The sequence below is a fragment of the Dreissena polymorpha genome, chromosome 15, assembly GCF_020536995.1.
Source record: "Dreissena polymorpha isolate Duluth1 chromosome 15, UMN_Dpol_1.0, whole genome shotgun sequence".
Classification (NCBI taxonomy): Eukaryota; Metazoa; Mollusca; class Bivalvia; order Myida; family Dreissenidae; genus Dreissena; species Dreissena polymorpha.
In genome coordinates, this window is record NC_068369.1 from 40069804 (window position 1) to 40095748 (window position 25945).

Here is a 25945-nt window from a genome sequence, read left to right on the forward strand (position 1 = left end):
AGTAATGTATTCAATGAAACGATAAAGCAAACACTAACGAGAGAGTAGGGAAAGATTTAGTGGGGGAAGTCACCTATGTGTAGTATAAAGCGAGTTATTTCGGTGATAAAGCTGACATATTTTCGGCAAATGCTGTTTATCGCAACCACCGCATTTCTTCGTTATCTATTTTTATTTATCAAAACACCCATGACAAGTTTGAAAGTAAATACATTTCGTATATTGGTTATATTATTTTAATGTTTGCAGAAATAAATGTATAGCTAGAGTTCCTGATATCGACGAAAATAGTTTCCGGATTGATGTTGGGAATAGGTCTAAAATGGCAGATTTGGATTAACACCATGAAAGGTACTATGTACTATTTGTAACTCAATCATGAAATACATATATGAAATACATATTTTATTTATATTGTGCCGACCAAATTTTTTTTAATTACAGCGATTTGTAATTGTATATATTTTGCAAGTGTACTAATATTTTCAATAAAAAAATCCCGTAAAACCTAACGTTTCAAACTTAAAGTAATACTTGTTGTCTTTTTTATATTCAAAGTTTCATCTATTGGGACACGATCCATCGTGACGATACTGCTTTTTGTTCCTTGCGTTCGAGGAAGGCTTAATGATGAAAAAGTACAGAAATCAATATGGCAAACGTTTACACACGCTGGATATTTAGGTTGGTCACCTGCTGAGGTGAAAGAGAGAGTAATATCTCTCGAAACGCAACTTGAATCTAATCTTACAACTTTCAACAAAACACTGCAAACCGTAAAAGATGAATATGCTTATCAAGTGTCTGCATTGCAACAACTAAAAAATGCAACGAAATTTGATATTTTGGATTTAGCGGAAGCATTTAAACAATCAATTCAGCAATACAAAGCGCATTTAAAATTCTCCGGAAGGCAATATTTCTGCAAGTCACTATCTGCAAAAACAAATGCTAAACTACGACAAGACAGCGAAAAGATTCGCACATATTTAGAAGCATATGATCTTACATCCGATTTGTGGATTAAAAATACAGAGAAAAGCATCAGTGCATTAGAAAATAACTTTATCGCTATTCTCAAGAAATTAGAAACAACCAACAACGCGCAAATACAAACAGAACAACGTTTGAAGGACAACAGCGAACAGCATGAGAATATTAGAAAACACACGTTTAACAAAGGTAAAACATAAATGTTATATTTGCGGAATACATTTTATTATCAATGCTTACATTTTTATAATATGTATGTGTTACTTTTACATTTATAACCCATGCTTAAAATCGATCTGTAAATGAAGGTAAGAAACAAGCATTATGATATGTTTAAAGGAAATAATGTGCTTGCAATATATTAATAGCAATTTTACCTGACTATTTGAGAGTAGTTCAGTACATTACTATAATCGTTAAGTACGTCCATATACGCTGAAAGTGAACGAGTACTATATAGCTGTTATACCAAACAATCGAAATGTTAATTTTCTTTCAGACTCGTTGATAGTGATCATCTTGTTGTTAGTTGTCTCCCAGATCTACACCTTGTATATGATTCAACACTTACGGACTCCCGTGCAAAGAAACGAACGGTGAATTGGGATGGGAAAGAATATTCAAATATTCGAAAATGGTTGTAATATTTAAATAAGAAATTATTATTCAAATATTCAATTTTAATTGACAAGTATTCTGCATAACACACACGTTGACACAACTACAAAATCTCATTTAAAGTTACGAGCTGACGTTTGTCGGTAGTTTGTCATTACACTGATAGCAGCTTCGATCAAATAACGCTATGATTGAAAAGAACTTACGGTGGCATAGAGGGGCATTCACTTCTTTTTTTTTTAAATAGCTCTCCTCATTTTTCGATCTCGTGGCCACGAGTTAGCTATGTTGTGGCCACGAGATAGAACACAGAGGAGTGCAAAACTAAATAAAAGCGGGGTGCAATTAAAAAAAGAGCGGTGCAGTAAATAAAGGCAGAGTGCATTAAACAAAAGAGGAAAGAATTTTCGAGATCCCGAGTTAGTCAGCCAATCAAATTTTGCGTAACATGTGTAAATATTCTGTACGCATCTATATAGCTGGTCAAAGCAGGCCAGGCTCTGATATAACATAACATACTACTATAAGTACTACTATTCCTGCTACTAATACGGCTGCTGTTGTTGTTGTTGCTGCTGTTACTACTACTACTACTACGACAACTACTACTACTACTTCTACTACTACTACTACTACTACTACTACTACTACTACTACTACTACTACTACTACTACTACTTCTACTACTACTACTACTACTACTACTACTACTACTACTGATACTACTTTTACTACTACTACTACAACTACTACGACTACCTCTTTGACGACGACGACGGACTACCAACGGACGACCGACCGATGGACGACGACCGAGGGACGACTAACGGACGACCGATGTTTGGACGAGGGACGACCGACGGACGACGCCGGATGGACGACCGGAGGACGGACGACCGGAGGACGGACGACGCCAGATGGACGACCGACGGACCACGACCGGAGGACGGACGATGGACGACCGAAAGATGACCTACTGACGACCGGACGACAACCGACGGACGACGACGACTACTTCGACGACTACTACTACTACTACTACTACTACTACTACTAGTTACTAATAGTTTTATCTAGCTATCCATTCTAGTTGTTTAAGTTACGGTCCGTATTTTAAAATTGCATTGTTAACAACAAGTATTTCACTGAAATCACTTATAGTTGTTCTGTAATGGTGCAACAGTGCTATACTTTTGTCCACGGCATATACTTTGGCTATGTTTTTCATGGCCCACGCCTCATGAATGCCCATAGTCACGATGTCTTTCGGTCGAACTATGCATTTTGAGCGGTCGAACACCGGGTTTATGTATTGATTCATTAATTTTGTCGCGAAAGCTTTAGATTTGACGGTAATATTCATAGCTAATTGTATTTCCATCCAGTCCGGATTAGTTGATCGTATTTTAAAATGAGCATGACGAAACGCATATACACTTGCATTGTGTATTGACAGTTCATCCAATAGTTGCGGGAGTAATAGAGGGGTGTCTCTTTGGTACACCACGAATTCATCAAGGTCAACAAACTGAGTCCAATCACTTTCTAGCTTACTCCTATACAAACAATCGTTAATTGCAGCTAGTTGCCCAAAATAGTGTATTTCATTTTGACTAATAGGTAATTTCCAATAAAGAACTCTTGCTAAACGTTCGTGAACGTAATGCTTGAGCCGTTGTTCCACGGGCGTGGATATATTATTGACATAGAAGTTGAAATATTGGACACCCATAACTTTGTTCAGTTCAACCCATTCCACAACCTGTTCATGATCGGAATAAAAGCTATGAATTGGTGGAACACATGCGGTTAATGTTACTCTCTTTGAAAGCGACGATTTTTCAACCTTCAGCAAATTTCGTGGAGTTTCGTAAATGGCATTCTTGATAACGGGTACCACGGAAACTAAAGTTGGCTGCTCCAGGTTTTCCATATCCAGGTTACATACGAAATATACTGCAGAATACCTTGAAACAAAATGTAATTAGCATGTATAATGTAGCATGTTGAACGTGTGTAATCACTCATTAAAAATCAGTTTATGCATTCAAACTATAAGCGTATATGTCATCAACACATTCTGAAAAAAGAATTGTTCAGATATTTTATGTATTTTAAAAATTATTTAAGACTTCAAGATTTGAGATATATGACTTCGGTGTCTACTTGTTTATCTTATTTAATGAAACTCCAATATGTAAGGACAAATAGTGAAAACTTCATTAGTAGCATGTACGTGTATATGAAATGTGTATGCTATACATTTATAATTAAATTAATTATCACCTACTGTTTATCATGTCCTTCATTTATATTGGCGACGAATCCTCTAACTGCCTGTATAACAAACCGATCTGGGTACCACAAGATGCAGCCTATTGGCGAGTCAGTCATACCGACATCTGCAATGCCAATAATTCGGATTCTGTTTCCTCTGCAATGACAAAAAGTTATGCAGACATTACAAATAAAAACTATAAATTGTTACATTATTATATAGCTGGTTAACAAAAATATTGGTTAAATTATCGATAACCACAATATTAGTGTTCGTCGGCGACTTCTTAATAATAATAATGTTAAATGTATTCAAATAAGACTTTACATGTGTATAATAAACATAATTAAAACGCTCAATACATTATTGTCTAAATTACACGCGATCCCATGGATCTATGTTCCACCATTACAATGTTTTCTTTATACTAACAATTCTAATTGCAGTATATATGACTGACTCCCCAAACAATTGAATATGTATTGCGTTAACGTTATACGAAAACAGTTTTACTCGAAGGGTTGGAGTAAGTATCTATCAGCTTCGACTCAGAGTGATCGCATTTCTGAAGTTAGCTATCACAAACGTTCACAATAATGAATTTTCAACAATTGATAGTGCTATCCTGTCTGTTGACTTGAATGTTTTGTATGTCCTTCATTAAGGCATTTTGTTCACGCCATAACCATTCGTAATTGTATAATAATAAGCTACTCGATTCTACTGCTCTTTTCTGTTCGAAAATGTCCAGTAGCCTGATGTGAATCATCACGGTTTCGATTTCGTGGCTGTAGTTATGAATAGCATTAAGATTGCAAGATATTTAGTCATTTAAAACAAACGCGACATTTTATCGTACATTGCCGATTTCAGTACTTTAGCATGTCAAGGCAGCGGAAATATATTATAGGGGATCCATCCGCTGTCTGCTTTGAGCTCTGGGAACGGGAGATCTTGTGAAACCTCATGACACACAATACTCAATCTAGATCATGTTAAAGTGTCATTTTTACGTTTTGGCAAATTAACAAATTTATATAAAAAAACATGTTTCTGCAGATTCGTAAATTTTCGTTGTAGTGATTATATTTGTGAGGAAACAGTTATACTGAACATTTACCTTGCTCGAAAATATCCATTTTATGCATCTTTTGGCAATTTTAAACCCTGAAAATTATAAAGCGTTGCAACGCGAAACGATTGCATAATTTGGAGAGGTCTGTTGTAGTCATTACATTTTGTGATACTACGAGGGTTGCTTTTATACGTCACTCATTGTATGAGCACGGATGGCCGAATGGTCTCAAAGATAGACTTTAACTCCTGTGGTCAGTGGTTCGAGCCCAGTTAAGGGTTACTTTTTTTCGTTCTTTAATTTTATTCTTAATTTTTACTGGAGCTTTTTAGATCCAATGTTTACAGTTATCAATATAAAGCATTTAATGACAAACTTCAATACATGCCAAAATCTGTGAAAAGGTCCATTAAACGGTTTTTGAACGTTTGCAATCCCAATAATCAGGGTGCAGGATCAACGAGGTTTTCAGGGGTTTACACACGGGCTGGACAGAATGTAAACACACCGTTAAAGCGGCCTTTTCACGTGTTGGTAAATTGACAAAAATAAAAAAAAATGTTTCAGATTCGCAAATTTTTGTTAGAGTAATGATATTTGTGAGGAAATTAAAATTAATACTAAACATTTATTATGCTCTAAAATATCTATTACATACATCTTTGACGATTTCAAAACCTGAAAATTATAAAGCATTGCAACGCGAAACGATTAAATAATTTGGAGATTTCTGTTGTTGTCGTTATATTTTGTGATACTACACGCATTGCTTATATAAAGTTTACAATACATCATTATTTTTTACTGGAGCTTTTTAGATCCAGTGTTTACATTTATCAATATAAAGCATTTAATGATAAACTTCAATACATGCCAAAATCAGTGAAAATGACCCTTTAAGAACTTTTTTTTGGAAAATATCTCAAGTAATTGTTAAGATTTAAGAATAAATCCTTTAATACGTCTGAAATCGGTGCCAAAATGTCACGTTGCGTGCTGCATAACCCTGTAGATGAATGCTGTAGGCATTGAATATTTGGCCAAGGACATAGGTATATTAAATCAAGTAATTCTGATGTAATTCACATTTCCATAAGCAGCATAAACACTGTCTTGTATGCACTAGTTGAAATTTTTAAGATAATTTGTTTTTAGAAAAGCACCTCTTATCGGCGTGTTCACATCCATTAACGTTCAAGTGTGAACCCCACAAAGATACGTGATCTTGAACCCTGATAATGATGGTGCTATTATTGGTCTCAGCTGTTGTGTGCATCGCAGAAAGTTGCGCTCGTAAAGTTGATGTCTTAAAAACTTGAACTTTGTAAGTAAAGTCACAGATGCGATTCGGTGTGTATGCCCACACATATTGTGCAGTAGGAATGAAACGGGTAACAATGTTGGTCGAGACGGATATCGTTTGTCATGTCGAGGATTTTCGGTCCGGTTCGGGCATTGATATTTATACAGTTATTAATAAAATTAAACTTCCAATTGATTATGATTTTTCAACGTTTAATTATAGCACACCCTGTCAAAGATTATTTAATCTTACATGCGTTAAAATGAGCATATCTAATTGTTTATTACGACCTTCTATGGGATTAACACATTGTAGTTAAGCTGAGATTCATTTTCTACCTTAATTGATTTGATTATGATTATTCAACGTATAATTAAAGCACACCCTGACCATGAATATTTAATCCTATATGCGTTAAAACGAGCAAATATAATTGTTTATTATATCCTTCTATGAGATTTACAAATTGTAGTTTAGCTGAGATTCATTTTCTACCTTAATTATTTTCACATGCATTAAAGATAACCACTGTACAAAAATCAATGTATGAAAAGAAAAATTACATTGGATGAGCCAATCACAAAGTGTCTATAAATCGTAGACAAACAGTGAGTCCGCCATTGTTTGTTTCGACAGGATGTAAACTCTTGGATCCCCTGTGCAAGTCAAATTTAACATTTACTACACTTAAACATATAAATAAAGTTTATTATTGAATATATTTTTAATGAATGTTTCATATGGCCCATTTTTATGAATATTTCTTTACCATAATGAGATTGCTGTTGGCAACAAAATGGCGAACGTAGTTGACATTGACATACTTTCAGAGAAAATCATACTTTTAATCGAAATATGCTTATCAAACGTATAATTTTAACATAATGTCGCATAAATGTGTAATATATTGGGATATGTACACAATAAGTGATGTAAACGTGGATTTATTGAGAAAACGACCATCGATATCGAATTTAAGATTTCGCGGATATATACAGTCTCAGCATGGCCAAGTTCACTTATGCTCAACCGGATATATCCGGGCTCACAACTGCGAGGTTTAAAGTAAGATAGATTGTAAATTGGTAAATAAAGATTAAAAAGTTTCCATGTTATTGAAAAACACGACTACTTAAATTTTAAGTGAGGAGCCGGACTCGAGTTGCCTTCAATGAAAAGAAAATGCCATTATTATCAGGTACCCGTTGCATCTCTATTGCGAAGTGATCTGTAATAAAATCATAAATGCAAAAATCGTATTTATGTCTTATGCATCCTGTATAAGACACACAATTTCCACTAAGGCATTTACTTTCATTGATACCTATGAGCAATCTTTACTAGTGTTGATACAGCCGATTAGAACACAAAATATTTCTCCGGCAATGCTAATTAAAAAAAGCAAATTTGATATCCTTTGCCAAAAATAAATTTTTGGCAGACGGACGGACGAACTTACAGTTAGAAGGAAGGGTGGACTACGCAAATTATATATCTCTCCGCCTTTGGCGTGGTATAAAAATGGCCAATGTTTGTTTAACATGGTTTTAAATCGTGCATTACAGTCTGAGTAAACAATAAATTTGTCGGCGTCTGCATATTTTTTTTGTTATTCCAGTACAAACATTTTGCGGTAACTTTTCATTAAATGACACTTTGCCATTTAAAACTTAAAACAATGCCATATTTACATATTTGATTGAATAGTGTACTTATGCATTACATTTAAAAAGAAAATATTTACGTTTCTTAAGTACTTGTATGCTGTTTGAAGTGTGCTAGACAATCACGTCTGCCCTTAAAGCCACACACCTTGAAATGAAGTACACGTTAATCAATACATATAGAAGCAATTTGAAAGTGTGCAAAATTGTCATTTAATCTATAGCCTAGTTAGCAAGTAATTTATTATTTTTCAAACGGCTTTTAAATCCGAAAGTAGGATTTCTATACCTATACATGTGTGCGTCAATCTCGAAAAACGTGATTATTTTTAAGTTTAAAAGCTCAAAAAGACGAATTTCTACCTTGTAACCACCAGATATATTCTAATTGGCAAAGATAAAATAAGTTTCTTATTTATTCTTAAATTTACTATGCCAGATAAGGTGTGTGGCTTTAAACAGGCCAAGCTTATTCTCACATAAAGGTTTTTATAAAACCTTTAAGATGGACTTCACACTTCAAGATCTTGAAGGGATTTACTCATAGAACATTGGCAAAGATTCAGAAAAGAATGTATGAACTACAATGAGCAAACATACAAAATAACTCCTCTGGCTAAAACGAATACATATTTATGTTCGTTATATTATAATCATCAATTGCGTTGGATATTTGAATTTAAACATTGGTTTATCATCGCTCATATTCGTTAAAAAAACGTCAAATGGTATCTTTTTTTCCACTAACACTGTCTGCCACAATAACAATATTCGTAAAGAAGTTAATATCCGAAATTCCAAAATTCAAAACGGATTGCCTCCCCGATATCTATGAATAAACGTATATTCGCATTAAAGGGGCCTTTTCACGTTTTGATAAATTGACAAAATTAAAAAAATGAGATTCGCAAATTTTCGTTGTAGTTATAATATTTGTGAGGAAACAGTAATACTGAACATTTACAATGCTCTTAAATATCCATTATATGCATCTTTTGACGATTTAATAAAAACCTGCAAGCTATACAGCGTTGCAACGCAAAACGATTGAATAATTTGGAGAATTCTGTTTTTGTCGTTATAATTTGTAATACTTCGACGATTGCATATATGTGTGTGTGTGTGTGTGTGTGTGTGTGTGTGTGTGTGTGTGTGTGTGTGTGTGTGTGTGTGTGTGTGTGTGTGTGTGTGTGTGTGTGTGTGTGTGTGTGTGTGTGTGTGTGTGTGTGTGTGTGTGTGTGTGTGTGTGTGTGTGTGTGTGTGTGTATAGTATAAATTTCATCAATAATTGCATTAGCACGGATGGCCGAGTGGTCTAAGCCATATACTTTTACTCCAGGGGTCAGTGATTCGAGTCCAGTTGAGATTTACTTTTTTTTCTTTTATTCTTGTTTTTTTTAATGGAGCTTTTTAGATCTAATGTTTACATATATCAATATATAGCATTTATATAGCATTTAATGACAAACTTCAATACATGCCAATTCTTTGAAAAAGCCCCTTTTATTGCTTTTTTCTTTTTTCAAAATGTATAGCTGCAAATAAACCATCGCGTCAGACATGCATTGTGGTTTGTGTCAGGCGTACCATTTAAGAACAACCAGGGTACCAGGTTATACAATTTAAATCCACTACATTATAATTCAATATGCATCTGCTTAAAGTAAATCAGTACTATATTTTGTTAGTTTATATAAATTGTTTATTTATTAGCTGAATAAATGTGACTCTTACTTTTTTTAAGTATTGGAACGCTCTGACTTGTTTTATCTCAGTTTGAACTTCTAGTAAAACATGCCCTATCACTAGCAGATCATCCAGTACAATACGCTAATTAATTTAAATAGCAGTCTTTATTGCTAATAAACGTTCGACCAAGACAAACTTACAACCACGTTATAGATATTCGAATACTTTTAGTTTATGATACGAATGACTCGAATTTATCAATTATTATAAAGGTGACAACAACTTTTACTATTTTTAAGTAGAACTTTTATATAAACGGCACACATGCAACATCCTATCATTAGAAACGATCCAACCGATTTCGATTGCTCTACGTTGATCTGTGTAAAACACTTGCGGACAAGTTAGTGGCCACCACAAGACAGACAGAAAGAAAGACAATGATTAAACTTGAATATCCTCCAAGACATACGCACACCTTTACTAAGTAACGGTGGGTACAACAAACAAATTAAATGTATCTAAACTGTTAACGAAGTTTTCGAAAAGAGGTTGTATCGGGAGATATGTAGGTTTTCCATTTGATAGATATTCTATGTGAAGTTGTTCGCTTGCGATGTTATTACCATTCACCAAATAAAACACAAATCGATGTTTGAGTGCAAACTGATGTTTCTGATAAACATAACTTCGTATTATAAAATAGTATCACACTCAAAAACGCATTTACGCGTCGAAAGACGTTCCGTTGAAGTGAGGAGAGATTGTTCAATTTTTATATCCCCAGTCTATACTGGGGGATATTATGTTTTTGCCCTGTCTGTTTGTTGGTTTGTTTGCGTCAAACTTTAACATTTGCCATAACTACACATAGCTGCACATTTTGAGTGGTGAAAGGTCAAGGTCATCCTTCAAGTTCAAAGTTCAAGTATATTGGGTCACATAGTGTTTCACAAACACATCCTGTTTATGATGATTTTGAAAAAAAATGTTTAAGGTACCTGCTAACTGATTTTGCCTTTTTAATCAATGGCATAAAATACGTTCACTAACAAATCTTTTATGTGTGAAAAGTCTTCACTAGTGTTAATATTAAGAATATTTCGTAATAAAAATATGTCCGTCCCAGGGATTCGAACAAAGATCCTCTGGAAGCAAAAGTCACGTCGCCACACAGCCTTTGAGCTGCAAAACATACTCATACTCGTCGTATTTTCAAATTATTGAGGAAAAGCGTTGCAAACGCTGTTTTATTTTACTGATTTCGAATATAGAAAATACATGGTTGGTGCCGAGATGGAGAAAAAATTTCCGGTGAGGCTTAGCATGTCTTTCCGTGGTATCGGCCATCTTAACGAATACATACGAATTTTGAAAGTGAACAAATAAAAAAACACGCATGTTTTATATGTCAATATATAGTAATATGTGTATTCTTGGACATAACAACTAAAACTGCATTTAAATCTGCCATGTTTTGACAAAATACTGGTTAGACTTCTTCCCTTCAGCAATCTGTTTCATCTACACCTTGTCTCATTGTATCGTCTCTTCTGATTGGATGTTAAGATTTGTTACTACGTGCATGTGCTTGTTCTAAAAATAGTATCAAAATGGAAAAATGAAACTCTTGCTCATTTTGTTTTTAAAATACTTTTACACTTATTGAAAAATAGGCGGCATATAACACATTTGATAAAGCTACTATTAATCCATTAACAAATTACTTACTTGTGAGTTACGTAATTTAAAAATAATAGCATCACGCTTGAATAAACATGACCTACTTTCCAATGAATACCGGAAATCATGAGAATGATTGTCGTAATAGTCATGGATAACTATCGAATACATTACAACTTCTTAAACTTGAAAAACATTATCTTTCCAGCGCTTCATAAAGGTTTTTGTTAAGGGGACGATACTATGAGGAGGGCCGATACGCTGAAAGTAAGGGATAGAAAAAGAAAATAGGGCAAGCTTTAAAAGCGAGCCCTATTTTTTCTCTTTCGATCCGAACCGGATAACCTTTCTACATCTCGGCACCAACCATGTATTCTATTTATCCTGCTTCCTGCCGTTCGCACATTTTATCAAAGACCATGATAAATTGACATAACAATATAATTATTCTTGTCGAGCCTCTTACATGTACACAACATTTTAGACGACCGAATGACTACCGATTGTGTCACGTAAAAACATAGTTCCACTTTAAACTGTTCCTTTTAATATTTTCCTATTGAAAATATGAGAAGAAATAAAAAACGAATCGAGAATATTATATTTTTCTTGGTAAAAAATGAAAAAAATGAAGCAGCAAAACAATAACTAAATTTTATTTACCTTAAGGACAACTTTAATCCATTTCTTATGACAATAAATTAACAACGATATACATATCCATTTTCTGTTCTTCCATCCCTTTGTCAAAATCCATTTTCTGTTTTTCCATCCCTATTATCCAAATGTATTTTAAACCACACTATTTTTTATAGCGTTCGTATCGAATGCTAACCCCTCTGACCCAAAACCCGATTTACGAAATCGTAATCCTACCGTAGCGATATATTTTATTCCTATCGAAGTTAACAATTATGAATGACAAACACACAATCCGAAATACGTTCATGATTCGTTCGATGCTTTAAAAATATTTATTTAAAAAAAACTTTTTAAACCACCACGCCGAAATTGTTGTCCCTTAAATCCTGAGAGAAACTAGATAGACTAGTACGTTTCGTCAGAGAAATGTCGTCACATTAGATACGTCATAAATTTGCGTAATCAAGTAAATGCAAAAATAATAAATACGGAAAGCTGGTTCGGTAATATAATTTAAATAAGAAAAAAGGATGATATATTATATAACGATAACATTTAAGATGCGTCCCAATAAATTTCAATTGTTAAATATTAGAACATGTTAATCGCCACAGCGTGCGTAGGAATACACTACTTCCTGTTGACCGGAGATGAAAACATTATTTCGACCCTGCTTTAATTGGTCAATGTTTGCAACAGAGGCAAGATAAAATGATTATCTGTTGATGAACCAAAATTTTAATTATTGTTCTAAGTCATGAGCGTTATTTCGCTTGCTGAAACATAGATTATGTTTTGAAGATTATACAATCATTTGCGAAATTGTCATTTTACCAAAATGTTAACAAGTCCCTTTAAGAATAATTTATTTTTAACCATTGTAAGTCCAAAGCTTACACAAAACTCAACGGAAGTAGAAACAAACTATGCGTTATATTGCGGATAAATAAATCTAAGCAAATTTGTGCGATACATTACATCGTCGCCACGTGATTGTATCGTCATTATTATCTTAAAGGGATCTTTTCACGCTTTGGTAAATTGACAAAATTGAAAAAAGTTGTTTCAGATTCGCACATTTTCGTTTTAGTTATGATATTTGTGAGGAAACAGTAATACTGAACATTTACCATGGTCTAATATAGCCATTATATGCATCTTTTGACGATTTTAAAACCTAAAAATTATAAAGCGTTGAAACGCGAAACGATTGAATAATTTGGAGAGTTCTGTTTTTGTCGTTAAATTTTGTGAAACTACGAAGATTGCTTATATAAGGTATAAAATACGTCAAGCATGTGTACTCGGCGGAATAGCTCAGTAGGCTAAAGCGTTTTTACTTCAGGACTCTGGCAGGACTCCAGGGGTCACTGGTTCGAAACTTGCTCCGGGCAATGTTCTTTTCCTTTTTTTAATTTTATTCTTGATTTTTTACTGGAGCTTTTACGATCCAATGTTTACATTTATTAATATAAAGCATTTAATGAATAAGTTAAAAAATGCCAAAATCTGTGAAAAGGCCCCTTTAACAGTCATCATATTAGATACGTTACCATGTTATCACTATTATCTTCCTATAATACAAGACAAATAAATCATCATTATAAGAATATGAGTATCATATTTCAAAGGAATACTGTATTGACCAGACTTGAGTATTCCCAATATTTGCCTATCAATATTGACCGATGATTTAAATGTTGATAATATTATTTTAAACAAAAAAAATGATGCATTTGCTGTTAATATTTATTTCGGCGAATATTTTGATGGTGACAATATGATATGAAGACGGTGAATTTAATGATAATGAAAATAATGATTATAGTTATTTTGATAATGATGTGGAATTAGAGCAACGACATCGATGGTGTGTTTTGTTTCGCTGTGTATGTACATGTGAAACAACTACGGACTAAATTGTTGACCAAAAAGCGAACGCACTTTTGAACACCGAAGTAAGGTTTTAAAAAGTGTGGCACTACAGTGCCCTCTGATTACACAATAACACACAACTATCTTCAGCGCTTTGAATGCTGAAAGGTAAAATACTGACACACATGAAAGTTTTGCAAGACGAAAAATGCGACATTTTCATTGTCGTCAACTCGGAACTAAACCTTTAAAGACAGAATACTGATGTCTTATCATTTTGCCCTTATGAACTTAAATACAAAAAAATCTGTTCTATTAAAGCATGTTGACATACATGCAGATAGATAAAAAGCGCGTTATCTTACCTTGTGTCCATAAAGGCACTATAGACAAATGATGAATTGTAGTTGTCAACATGATGAAAACCTGTGTGAATATTTTGTTTCAAATCCAAATAATGTTTCCAAAGATCTGCATGATTTATAACCAGCTCAACTTGTTCTTGTTTATCGCGCAGCACACCAGCAATAACAAAGTACCATATACTGAACACGACAAGCACTAACATACATTTTCCAAACACTTTCGTATGCACGGCAAATTTCATGACTTGCGTTTACATTGTCGCCGTTTAAAACTGTATCCATCAATTTAACTTGTCGTTCCGGACCGTCTTATCAGCACTTGTTTTCGCTCACAATATTAGGCACATCCATACATGGACATCAACATGAAGATAAATTCACGTTCACTCTTTCTATAAAACCGGATGCTCTCTTTGTCATTAGGTTAAATGATAGATTTTATATCATAAAACGAATAAAGCTTGCAAGGGATTTATTGCTGTGCAATTTAATATGTATACGATTCATGTTCATCAGTATGTGACGAACGCACCAGGAAGTTAATATTCTTGGGCGTAGTTACAAATCTCACAACGGATATAATCGTTAGCGCTTGTTATAGAAACATCTATTATATACTTGTGTATTCTAATACATTTGAACTATTCTTACAGAAGCCCATGTGTAAGGAAACACGCCTGGGTCAACGACATTTTTTTACACGGGAATTCATCTCATCATGATCGAACAATGTCGTTAAGGAGGAATTTTAAAATCTGGTTCCGGCGGAATGGACCGTCGGGTATAGTTTCCGGCTTCATTGTGTTTTTTGTGATCTCATACATAATAATTGCCAAACTCGCCGAGTGGTCTAAGCCATAGACTTTTACTCCAGGGGTCAGTGATTCGAGTCCAGTTGAGATTTACTTTTTTTTTCTTTTATTCTTGTTTTTTTTTTACTGGAGCTTTTTAGATCTAATGTTTACATATATCAATATATAGCATTTATATAGCATTAAATGACAAACTTCAATACATGCCAAATCTTTGAAAAAGCCCCTTTTATTGCTTTTTTCTTTTTTCAAAATATATAGCTGCAAATAAACCATCGCGTCAGACATGCATTGTGGTTTGTGTCAGGCGTACCATTTAAGAACAAGCAGGGTACCAGGTTATACAATTTAAATCCACTACATTATAATTCAATATGCAACTGCTTAAAGTAAATCAATACTATATTTTGTAAGTTAATATAATTTGTTTATTTATTAGCTGAATAAATGTGACTCTTACTTTTTTTAAGTATTGGAACGCTCTGACTTGTTTTATCCAAGTTTGAACTCTAGTAAAACATGCCCTATCACTAGCAGATCATCCAATACAATACGCTTATAAATTTAAATAGCAGTCTTTATTGCTAATAAATGTTCGACCAAGACAAACTTACAACCACGTTATAGATATTCGAATACTTTTAGTATATGATACGAATGACTCGAATTTATCAATTATTATAAAGGTGACAACAACTTTTACTATTTTTAAGAAGAACTTTTATATAAACGGCACACATGCAACATCCTATCATTAGAAACGATCCAACCGATTTCGATTGCTCTACGTTGATCTGTGTAAAACACTTGCGGACAAGTTAGTGGCCACCACAAGACAGACAGAAAAAAAGACAATGATTAAACTTGAATATCCTTCAAGACACACGCACACCTTTACTAAGTAACGGGTGGTACAACAAACAAATTAAATGTATCTAAACTGTTAACGAAGTTTTCGAAAAGAGGTTGTATCGGGAGATATGTAGGTTTTCCATTTGATAGATATTCTATGTGAAGTTGTTCGCTTGCGATGTTATTACCATTCACCAAATAAAACACAAATCGATGTTTGAGTGCAAACTGATGTTTCTGATAAACATAACTTCGTATTATAAAATAGTATCACACTCAAAAACGCATTTACGCGTCGAAAGACGTTTCGTTGAAGTGAGGAGAGATTGTTCAATTTTTATATCCCCAGTCTATACTGGGGGATATTATGTTTTTGCCCTGTCTGTTTGTTGGTTTGTTTGCGTCAAACTTAAACATTGGCCATAACTTTTGAAATGTTGAACTTTATATTTGATATGCATGTGTATCTCATGGAGCTGCACATTTTGAGTGGTGAAAGGTCAAGGTCGTCCTTCAAGTTCAAAGTTCAAGTATATTGGGTCACATAGTGTTTCACAAACACATCCTGTTTATGATGATTTTGAAAAAAAATGTTAAAGGTACCTGCTAACTGATTTTGCCTTTTTAATCAATGGCATAAAATACGTTCACTAACAAATCTTTTCTGTGTGAAAAGTCTTCACTAGTGTTAATATTAAGAATATTTCGTAATAAAAATATGTCCGTCCCAGGGATTCGAACAAAGATCCTCTGGAAGCAAGAGTCACGTCGCCACACAGCCTTTGAGCTGCAAAACATACTCATACTCGTCGTATTTTCAAATTATTGAGGAAAAGCGTTGCAAACGCTGTTTTATTTTACTGATTTCGAATATAGAAAATACATGGTTGGTGCCGAGATGTAGAAAAAAATTCCGGTGAGGCTTAGCATGTCTTCCCGTGGTATCGGCCATCTTAACGAATACATACGAATTTTGGAAGTGAACAAATAAAAAAACACGCATGTTTTATATGTCAATATATAGTAATATGTGTATTCTTGGACATAACAACTAAAACTGCATTTAAATCTGCCATGTTTTGACAAAATACTGGTTAGACTTCTTCCCTTCAGCAATCTGTTTCATCTACACCTTGTCTCATTGTATCGTCTCTTCTGATTGGATGTTAAGATTTGTTACTATGTGCATGTGCTTGTTCTAAAAATAGTATCAAAATGGAAAAATGAAACTCTTGCTCATTTTGCTTTTAAAATACTTTTACACTTATTGAAAAATAGGCGGCATATAACACATTTGATAAAGCTACTATTAATCCATTAACAAATTACTTACTTGTGAGTTACGTAATTTAAAAATCATAGCATCACGCTTGAATAAACATGACCTACTTTCCAATGAATACCGGAAATCATGAGAATGATTGTCGTAATAGTCATAGATAACTATCGAATACATTACAACTTCTTAAAATTGAAAAACATTATCTTTCCAGCGCTCATAAAGGTTTTTTGTTAAGGGAACGATACTATGAGGAGGGCCGATACGCTGAAAGTAAGGGATAGAAAAAGAAAATAGGGCAAGCTTTAAAAGCGAGCCCTATTTTTTCTCTTTCGATCCGAACCGGATAACCTTTCTACATCTCGGCACCAACCAGGTATTCTATTTATCCTGCTTCCTGCCGTTGGCACATTTTTTTCAAAGACCATGATAAATTGACATAACAATATAATTATTCTTGTCGAGCCTCTTACATGAACATAACATTTCAGACGACCGAATGACTACCGATTGTGTCACGTAAAAAAATAGTTCCACTTTAAACTGTTCCTTTTAATACTTTCCTATTGAAAATATGAGAAGAAATAAAAAAACGAATCGAGAATATTATATTTTTCTTGGTAAAAAATGAAAAAAATGCAGCAGCAAAACAAGAACTAAATTTTATTTACCTTAAGGACAACTTTAATCCATTTCTTATGACAATAAATTTACAACGATATACATATCCATTTTCTGTTCTTCCATCCCTTTGTCAAAATCCATTTTCTGTTTTTCCATCCCTATTATCCAAATGTATTTTAAACCACACTATTTTTTATAGCGTTCGTATCGAATGCTAACAACTCTGACCCAAAACCCGATTTACGAAATCGTAATCCTACCGTAGCGATATATTTTATTCCTATCGAAGTTAACAATTATGAATGACAAACACACAATCCGAAATACGTTCATGATTCGTTCGATGCTTTAAAAATATTTATTTAAAAAAAACTTTTTAAACCACCACGCCAAAATTGGTGTCCCTTAAATCCTGAGAGAAACTAGATAGACTAGTACGTTTCGTCAGAGAAATGTCGTCACACTAGATACGTCATAAATTTGCGTAATCAAGTAAATGCAAAAATAATAAATACGGAAAGCTGGTTCGGTAATATAATTTAAAGAAGAAAAAAGGATGATATATTATATAACGATAACATTCATGATGCGTCCCAATAAATTTCAATGGTTAAATATTAGAACATGTTAATCGCCACAGCGTGCGTAGGAATACACTACTTCCTGTTGACCGGAGATAAAAACATTTATTCGACCCTGCTTTAATTGGTCAATTTTTGCAACAGAGGCAAGATAAAATGATTATCTGTTGATGAACCAAAATTTTAATTATTGTTCTAAGTCATGAGCGTTATTTCGCTTGCTTAAACATAGATTATGTTTTGAAGATTATACAATCATTTGCGAAATTGTCATTTTACCAAAATGTTAACAAAACCCTTTAAGAATAATTTATTTTTAACCATTGTAAGTCCAAAGCTTACACAAAACTCAACGGAAGTAGAAACAAACTATGCGTTATATTGCGGTTAAATAAATGTAAGCAAAATTGTGCGATACATTACATCGTCGTCACGTGATTGTATCGTCATTATTATCTTAACCGTCATCATATTAGTTACGTTACCATGTTATCACTATTATCTTCCTATAATACAAGACAAATAAATCATCATTATAAGAATATGAGTATCATATTTCAAAGGAATACTGTATTGACCAGACTTGAGTATTCCCAATATTTGCCTATCAATATTGACCGATGATTTAAATGTTGATAATATTATTTTAAACAAAAAACTGATGCATTTGCTGTTAATATTTATTTCGGCGAATATTTTGATGGTGACGATATGATATGAAGACGGTGAATTTAATGATAATGATAATAATGATTATAGTTATTTTGATAATGATGTGGAATTAGAGCAACGACATCGATGGTGTGTTTTGTTTCGCTGTGTATGTACATGTGAAACAACTGCGGACTAAATTGTTGACCAAAAAGCGAACGCACTTTTGAACACCGAAGTAAGGTTTTAAAAAGTGTGGCACTACAGTGCCCTCTGATTACACAATAACACACAACTATCTTCAGCGCTTTGAATGCTGAAAGGTAAAATACTGACACACATGAAAGTTTTGCAAGACGAAAAATGCGACATTTTCATTGTCGTCAACTCGGAACTAAACCTTTAAAGACAGAATACTGATGTCTTATCATTTTGCCCTTATGAACTTAAATACAAAAAATCTGTTCTATTAAAGCATGTTGACATACATGCAGATAGATAAAAAGCGCGTTATCTTACCTTGTGTCCATAAAGGCACTATAGACAAATGATGAATTGTAGTTGTCAACATGATGAAAACCTGTGTGAATATTTTGTTTCAAATCCAAATAATGTTTCCAAAGATCTGCATGATTTATAACCAGCTCAACTTGTTCTTGTTTATCGCGCAGCACACCAGCAATAACAAAGTACCATATACTGAACACGACAAGCACTAACATACATTTTCCAAACACTTTCGTATGCACGGCAAATTTCATGACTTGCGTTTACATTGTCGCCGTTTAAAACTGTATCCATCAATTTAACTTGTCGTTCCGGACCGTCTTATCAGCACTTGTTTTCGCTCACAATATTAGGCACATCCTTACATGGACATCAACATGAAGATAAATTCACGTTCACTCTTTCTATAAAACCGGATGCTCTCTGTGTCATTAGGTTAAATGATAGATTTTATATCATAAAACGAATAAAGCTTGCAAGGGATTCATTGCTGTGCAATTTAATATGTATACGATTCATGTTCATCAGTATGTGACGAACGCACCAGGAAGTTAATATTCTTGGGCGTAGTTACAAATCTCACAACGGATATAATCGTTAGCGCTTGTTATAGAAACATCTATTGTATACTTGTGTATTCTAATACATTTGAACTATTCTTACAGAAGCCCATGTGTAAGGAAACACGCCTGGGTCAACGACATTTTTTTACACGGGAATTCATCTCATCATGATCGAACAATGTCGTTAAGGAGGAATTTTAAAATCTGGTTCCGGCGGAATGGACCGTCGGGTATAGTTTCCGGCTTCATTGTGTTTTTTGTGATCTCATACATAATCATTGCCAAACTCGCCGAGTGGTCTAAGCCATATACTTTTACTCCAGGGGTCAGTGATTCGAGTCCAGTTGAGATTTACTTTTTTTTCTTTTATTCTTGTTTTTCTTACGGGAGTTTTTTAGATCTAATGTTTACATATATCAATATATAGCATTTATATAGCATTTAATGACAAACTTCAATACATGCCAAATCTTTGAAAAAGCCCCTTTTATTGCTTTTTTTCTTTTTTCAATATGTATAGCTGCAAATAAACCATCGCGTCAGACATGCATTGTGGTTTGTGTCAGGCGTACCATTTAAGAACAAGCAGGGTACCAGGTTATACAATTTAAATCCACTACATTATAATTCAATATGCATCTGCTTAAAGTAAATCAATACTATATTTTGTTAGTTTATATAAATTGTTTATTTATTAGCTGAATAATTGTGACTCTTACTTTTTTTAAGTATTGGAACGCTCTGACTTGTTTTATCTCAGTTTGAACTTCTAGTAAAACATGCCCTATCACTAGCAGATCATCCAATACAATACGCTAATAAATTTAAATAGCAGTCTTTATTGCTAATAAATGTTCGACCAAGACAAGCTTACAACCACGTTATAGATATTCGAATACTTTTAGTATATGATACGAATGACTCGAATTTATCAATTATTATAAAGGTGACAACAACTTTTACTATTTTTAAGTAGTACTTTTATATAAACGGCACACATGCAACATCCTATCATTAGAAACGATCCAACCGATTTCGATTGCTCTACGTTGATCTGTGTAAAACACTTGCGGACAAGTTAGTGGCCACCACAAGACAGACAGAAAGAAAGACAATGATTAAACTTGAATATCCTTCAAGACACACGCACACCTTTACTTAGTAACGGGTGGTACAACAAACAAATTAAATGTATCTAAACTGTTAACGAAGTTTTCGAAAAGAGGTTGTATCGGGAGATATGTAGGTTTTCCATTTGATAGATATTCTATGTGAAGTTGTTCGCTTGCGATGTTATTACCATTCACCAAATAAAACACAAATCGATGTTTGGGTGCAAACTGATGTTTCTGATAAACATAACTTCGTATTATAAAATAGTATCACACTCAAAAACGCATTTACGCGTCGAAAGACGTTTCGTTGAAGTGAGGAGAGATTGTTCAATTTTTATATCCCCAGTCTATACTGGGGGATATTATGTTTTTGCCCTGTCTGTTTGTTGGTTTGTTTGCGTCAAACTTAAACATTGGCCATAACTTTTGAAATGTTGAACTTTATATTTGATATGCATGTGTATCTCATGGAGCTGCACATTTTGAGTGGTGAAAGGTCAAGGTCATCCTTCAAGTTCAAAGTTCAAGTATATTGGGTCACATAGTGTTTCACAAACACATCCTGTTTATGATGATTTTGAAAAAAAATGTTAAAGGTACCTGCTAACTGATTTTGCCTTTTTAATCAATGGCATAAAATACGTTCACTAACAAATCTTTTCTGTGTGAAAAGTCTTCACTAGTGTTAATATTAAGAATATTTCGTAATAAAAATATGTCCGTCCCAGGGATTCGAACAAAGATCCTCTGGAAGCAAAAGTCACGTCGCCACACAGCCTTTGAGCTGCAAAACATACTCATACTCGTCGTATTTTCAAATTATTGAGGAAAAGCGTTGCAAACGCTGTTTTATTTTACTGATTTCGAATATAGAAAATACATGGTTGGTGCCGAGATGTAGAAAAAAAATTCCGGTGAGGCTTAGCATGTCTTCCCGTGGTATCGGCCATCTTAACGAATACATACGAATTTTGGAAGTGAACAAATAAAAAAACACGCATGTTTTATATGTCAATATATAGTTAAATGTGTATTCTTGGACATAACAACTAAAACTGCATTTAAATCTGCCATGTTTTGACAAAATACTGGTTAGACTTCTTCCCTTCAGCAATCTGTTTCATCTACACCTTGTCTCATTGTATCGTCTCTTCTGATTGGATGTTAAGATTTGTTACTATGTGCATGTGCTTGTTCTAAAAATAGTATCAAAATGGAAAAATGAAACTCTTGCTCATTTTGTTTTTAAAATACTTTTACACTTATTGAAAAATAGTCGGCATATAACACATTTGATAAAGCTACTATTAATCCATTAACAAATTACTTACTTGTGAGTTACGTAATTTAAAAATCATAGCATCACGCTTGAATAAACATGACCTACTTTCCAATGAATACCGGAAATCATGAGAATGATTGTCGTAATAGTCATGGATAACTATCGAATACATTACAACTTCTTAAAATTGAAAAACATTATCTTTCCAGCGCTCATAAAGGTTTTTTGTTAAGGGGACGATACTATGAGGAGGGCCGATACGCTGAAAGTAAGGGATAGAAAAAGAAAATAGGGCAAGCTTTAAAAGCGAGCCCTATTTTTTCTCTTTCGATCCGAACCGGATAACCTTTCAACATCTCGGCACCAACCAGGTATTCTATTTATCCTTCTTCCTGCCGTTGGCACATTTTTTCAAAGACCATGATAAATTGACATAACAATATAATTATTCTTGTCGAGCCTCTTACATGAACACAACATTTCAGACGACCGAATGACTACCGATTGTGTCACGTAAAAAAAATAATTCCACTTTAAACTGTCCCTTTTAATACTTTCCTATTGAAAATATGAGAAGAAATAAAAAACGAATCGAGAATATTATATTTTTCTTGGTAAAAAATGAAAAAAATGCAGCAGCAAAACAAGAACTAAATTTTATTTACCTTAAGGACAACTTTAATCCATTTCTTATGACAATAAATTTACAACGATATACATATCCATTTTCTGTTCTTCCATCCCTTTGTCAAAATCCATTTTCTGTTTCTCCATCCCTATTATCCAAATGTATTTTAAACCACACTATTTTTTATAGCGTTCGTATCGAATGCTAACCACTCTGACCCAAAACCCGATTTACGAAATCGTAATCCTACCGTAGCGATATATTTTATTCCTATCGAAGTTAACAATTATGAATGACAAACACACAGTCCGAAATACGTTCATGATTCGTTCGATGCTTTAAAAATATTTATTAAAAAAAAAACTTTTTAAACCACCACGCCAAAATTGTTGTCCCTTAAATCCTGAGAGAAACTAGATAGACTAGTACGTTTCGTCAGAGAAATGTCGTCACACTAGATACGTCATAAATTTGCGTAATCAAGTAAATGCAAAATTAATAAATACGGAAAGCTGGTTCGGTAATATAATTTAAAGAAGAAAAAAGGATGATATATTATATAACGATAACATTCATGATGCGTCCCAATAAATTTCAATGGTTAAATATTAGAACATGTTAATCGCCACAGCGTGCGTAGGAATACACTACTTCCTGTTGACCGGAGATAAAAACATTTATTCGACCCTGCTTTAATTGGTCAATTTTTGCAACAGAGGCAAGATAAAATGATTATCTGTTGATGAACCAAAATTTTAATTATTGTTCTAAGTCATGAGCGTTATTTCGCTTGCTGAAACATAGATTATGTTTTGAAGATTATACAATCATTTGCGAAATTGTCATTTTACCAAAATGTTAACAAAACCCTTTAAGAATAATTTATTTTTAACCATTGTAAGTCCAAAGCTTACACAAAACTCAACGGAAGTAGAAACAAACTATGCGTTATATTGCGGATAAATAAATGTAAGCAAAATTGTGCGATACATTACATCGTCGTCACGTGATTGTATCGTCATTATTATCTTAACCGTCATCATATTAGTTACGTTACCATGTTATCACTATTATCTTCCTATAATACAAGACAAATAAATCATCATTATAAGAATATGAGTATCATATTTCAAAGGAATACTGTATTGACCAGACTTGAGTATTCCCAATATTTGCCTATCAATATTGACCGATGATTTAAATGTTGATAATATTATTTTAAACAAAAAAACTGATGCATTTGCTGTTAATATTTTTTTCGGCGAATATTTTGATGGTGACAATATGATATGAAGACGGTGAATTTAATGATAATGATAATAATGATTATAGTTATTTTGATAATGATGTGGAATTAGAGCAACGACATCGATGGTGTGTTTTGTTTCGCTGTGTATGTACATGTGAAACAACTTCGGACTAAATTGTTGACCAAAAAGCGAACGCACTTTTGAACACCGAAGTAAGGTTTTAAAAAGTGTGGCACTACAGTGCCCTCTGATTACACAATAACACACAACTATCTTCAGCGCTTTGAATGCTGAAAGGTAAAATACTGACACACATGAAAGTTTTGCAAGACGAAAAATGCGACATTTTCATTGTCGTCAACTCGGAACTAAACCTTTAAAGACAGAATACTGATGTCTTATCATTTTGCCCTAATGAACTTAAATACAAAAAATCTGTTCTATTAAAGCATGTTGACATACATGCAGATAGATAAAAAGCGCGTTATCTTACCTTGTGTCCATAAAAGCACTATAGACAAATGATGAATTGTAGTTGTCAACATGATGAAAACCTGTGTGAATATTTTGTTTCAAATCCAAATAATGTTTCCAAAGATCTGCATGATTTATAACCAGCTCAACTTTTTGTTTATCGCGCAGCACACCAGCAATAACAAAGTACCATATACTGAACACGACAAGCACTAACATTCATTTTCCAAACACTTTCGTATGCACGGCAAATTTTATGACTTGCGTTTATATTGTCGCCGTTTAAAACTGTATCCATCAAATTAACTTGTCGTTCCGGACCGTCTTATCAGCACTTGTTTTCGCTCACAATATTAGGCACATCCATCATTTCGCCTTGTTTATGTTCTGATATGATCCGGTGCCGTTTCGCGTATTATACGGAATCGTTCAAAAGTTTCCGGTATTGTCCGTATTGGTTAGGTACCGTGAGTAGTGCACTTCTAATAACAAACCAGAAATTCACCAAAAAACGAAGAACAAGGAGTGATATGATTTATCTGCTGCGCATCACCGCATAGTATTTTAACTGGATGGTAAACATTCACACGAATCGATGGAAAATATTCATGTTTACGTATTTTATACTACTACTACTACTACTACTACTACTACTACTACTGCTACTGCTACTGCTACTGCTGCTGCTGCTGCTGATGCTGCTGCTGTTGCTACTACTTCTACTACTACTACTACTACTGCTACTGCTACTGCTGTTGCTGCTGTACTATACATAGACAAAGACCTAAAGATGTATTCTATAGGTCTTGGACATAGATAGCTTAAACAGCACAATGTGGCTCACCTGAAACTGATTGTTTCCTAGTGGTGTTAACTAATTTTTCATGAAGATCTAAAATAAGAGGACCAAGATTGCCCTAGTTCGCTCGCCTGAGAGGAGTCGGTTCATTCAATCTATACCAAACGTCAAACTTGACCTGTCATTGTCCAGACAAACATCCTGGTCAAGTTTCATCAGATTTGACCTGGTGACCTATATTTTGAGTTGACCCCCCCCCCCCTTACCAAACATCAAACTTTGCTTACAAAAATAAATATTAAGATCAAAATTCATAAAATCTGAAACAAAATTGTGACCTCTA

General features: G+C 33.8%; 1 protein-coding gene and 1 long non-coding RNA gene across 4 annotated transcripts; one reads left to right on the plus strand and one right to left on the minus strand.

Annotated features, from left to right (window-relative positions):
- Positions 1-60: 60 nt before the first annotated feature.
- Positions 61-3905, plus strand: LOC127860804 (uncharacterized). Its single transcript, XR_008039930.1, has 3 exons — positions 61-351; positions 559-1182; positions 1493-3905. It is a non-coding gene; the product is annotated as an uncharacterized LOC127860804 (long non-coding RNA).
- LOC127860800 (uncharacterized) lies at positions 1685-25303 on the minus strand. 3 transcript variants are annotated; one of them, XM_052399079.1, is made up of 3 exons: positions 24823-25303; positions 3902-4045; positions 1685-3578 (listed from the first exon to the last, which is right to left on the minus strand). In XM_052399079.1, the coding sequence occupies exons 1-3, from the start codon at positions 25020-25022 to the stop codon at positions 2711-2713; spliced, it is 1212 nt and encodes a 403-aa protein (XP_052255039.1). In that variant the 5' UTR covers positions 25023-25303; the 3' UTR covers positions 1685-2710. The 3 variants fall into 3 exon arrangements, with proteins under 3 accessions (XP_052255039.1, XP_052255038.1, XP_052255037.1); XM_052399078.1 differs by lacking the exon at positions 24823-25303 and adding an exon at positions 19504-19838; XM_052399077.1 differs by lacking the exon at positions 24823-25303 and adding an exon at positions 14186-14594.
- Positions 25304-25945: the final 642 nt, after the last annotated feature.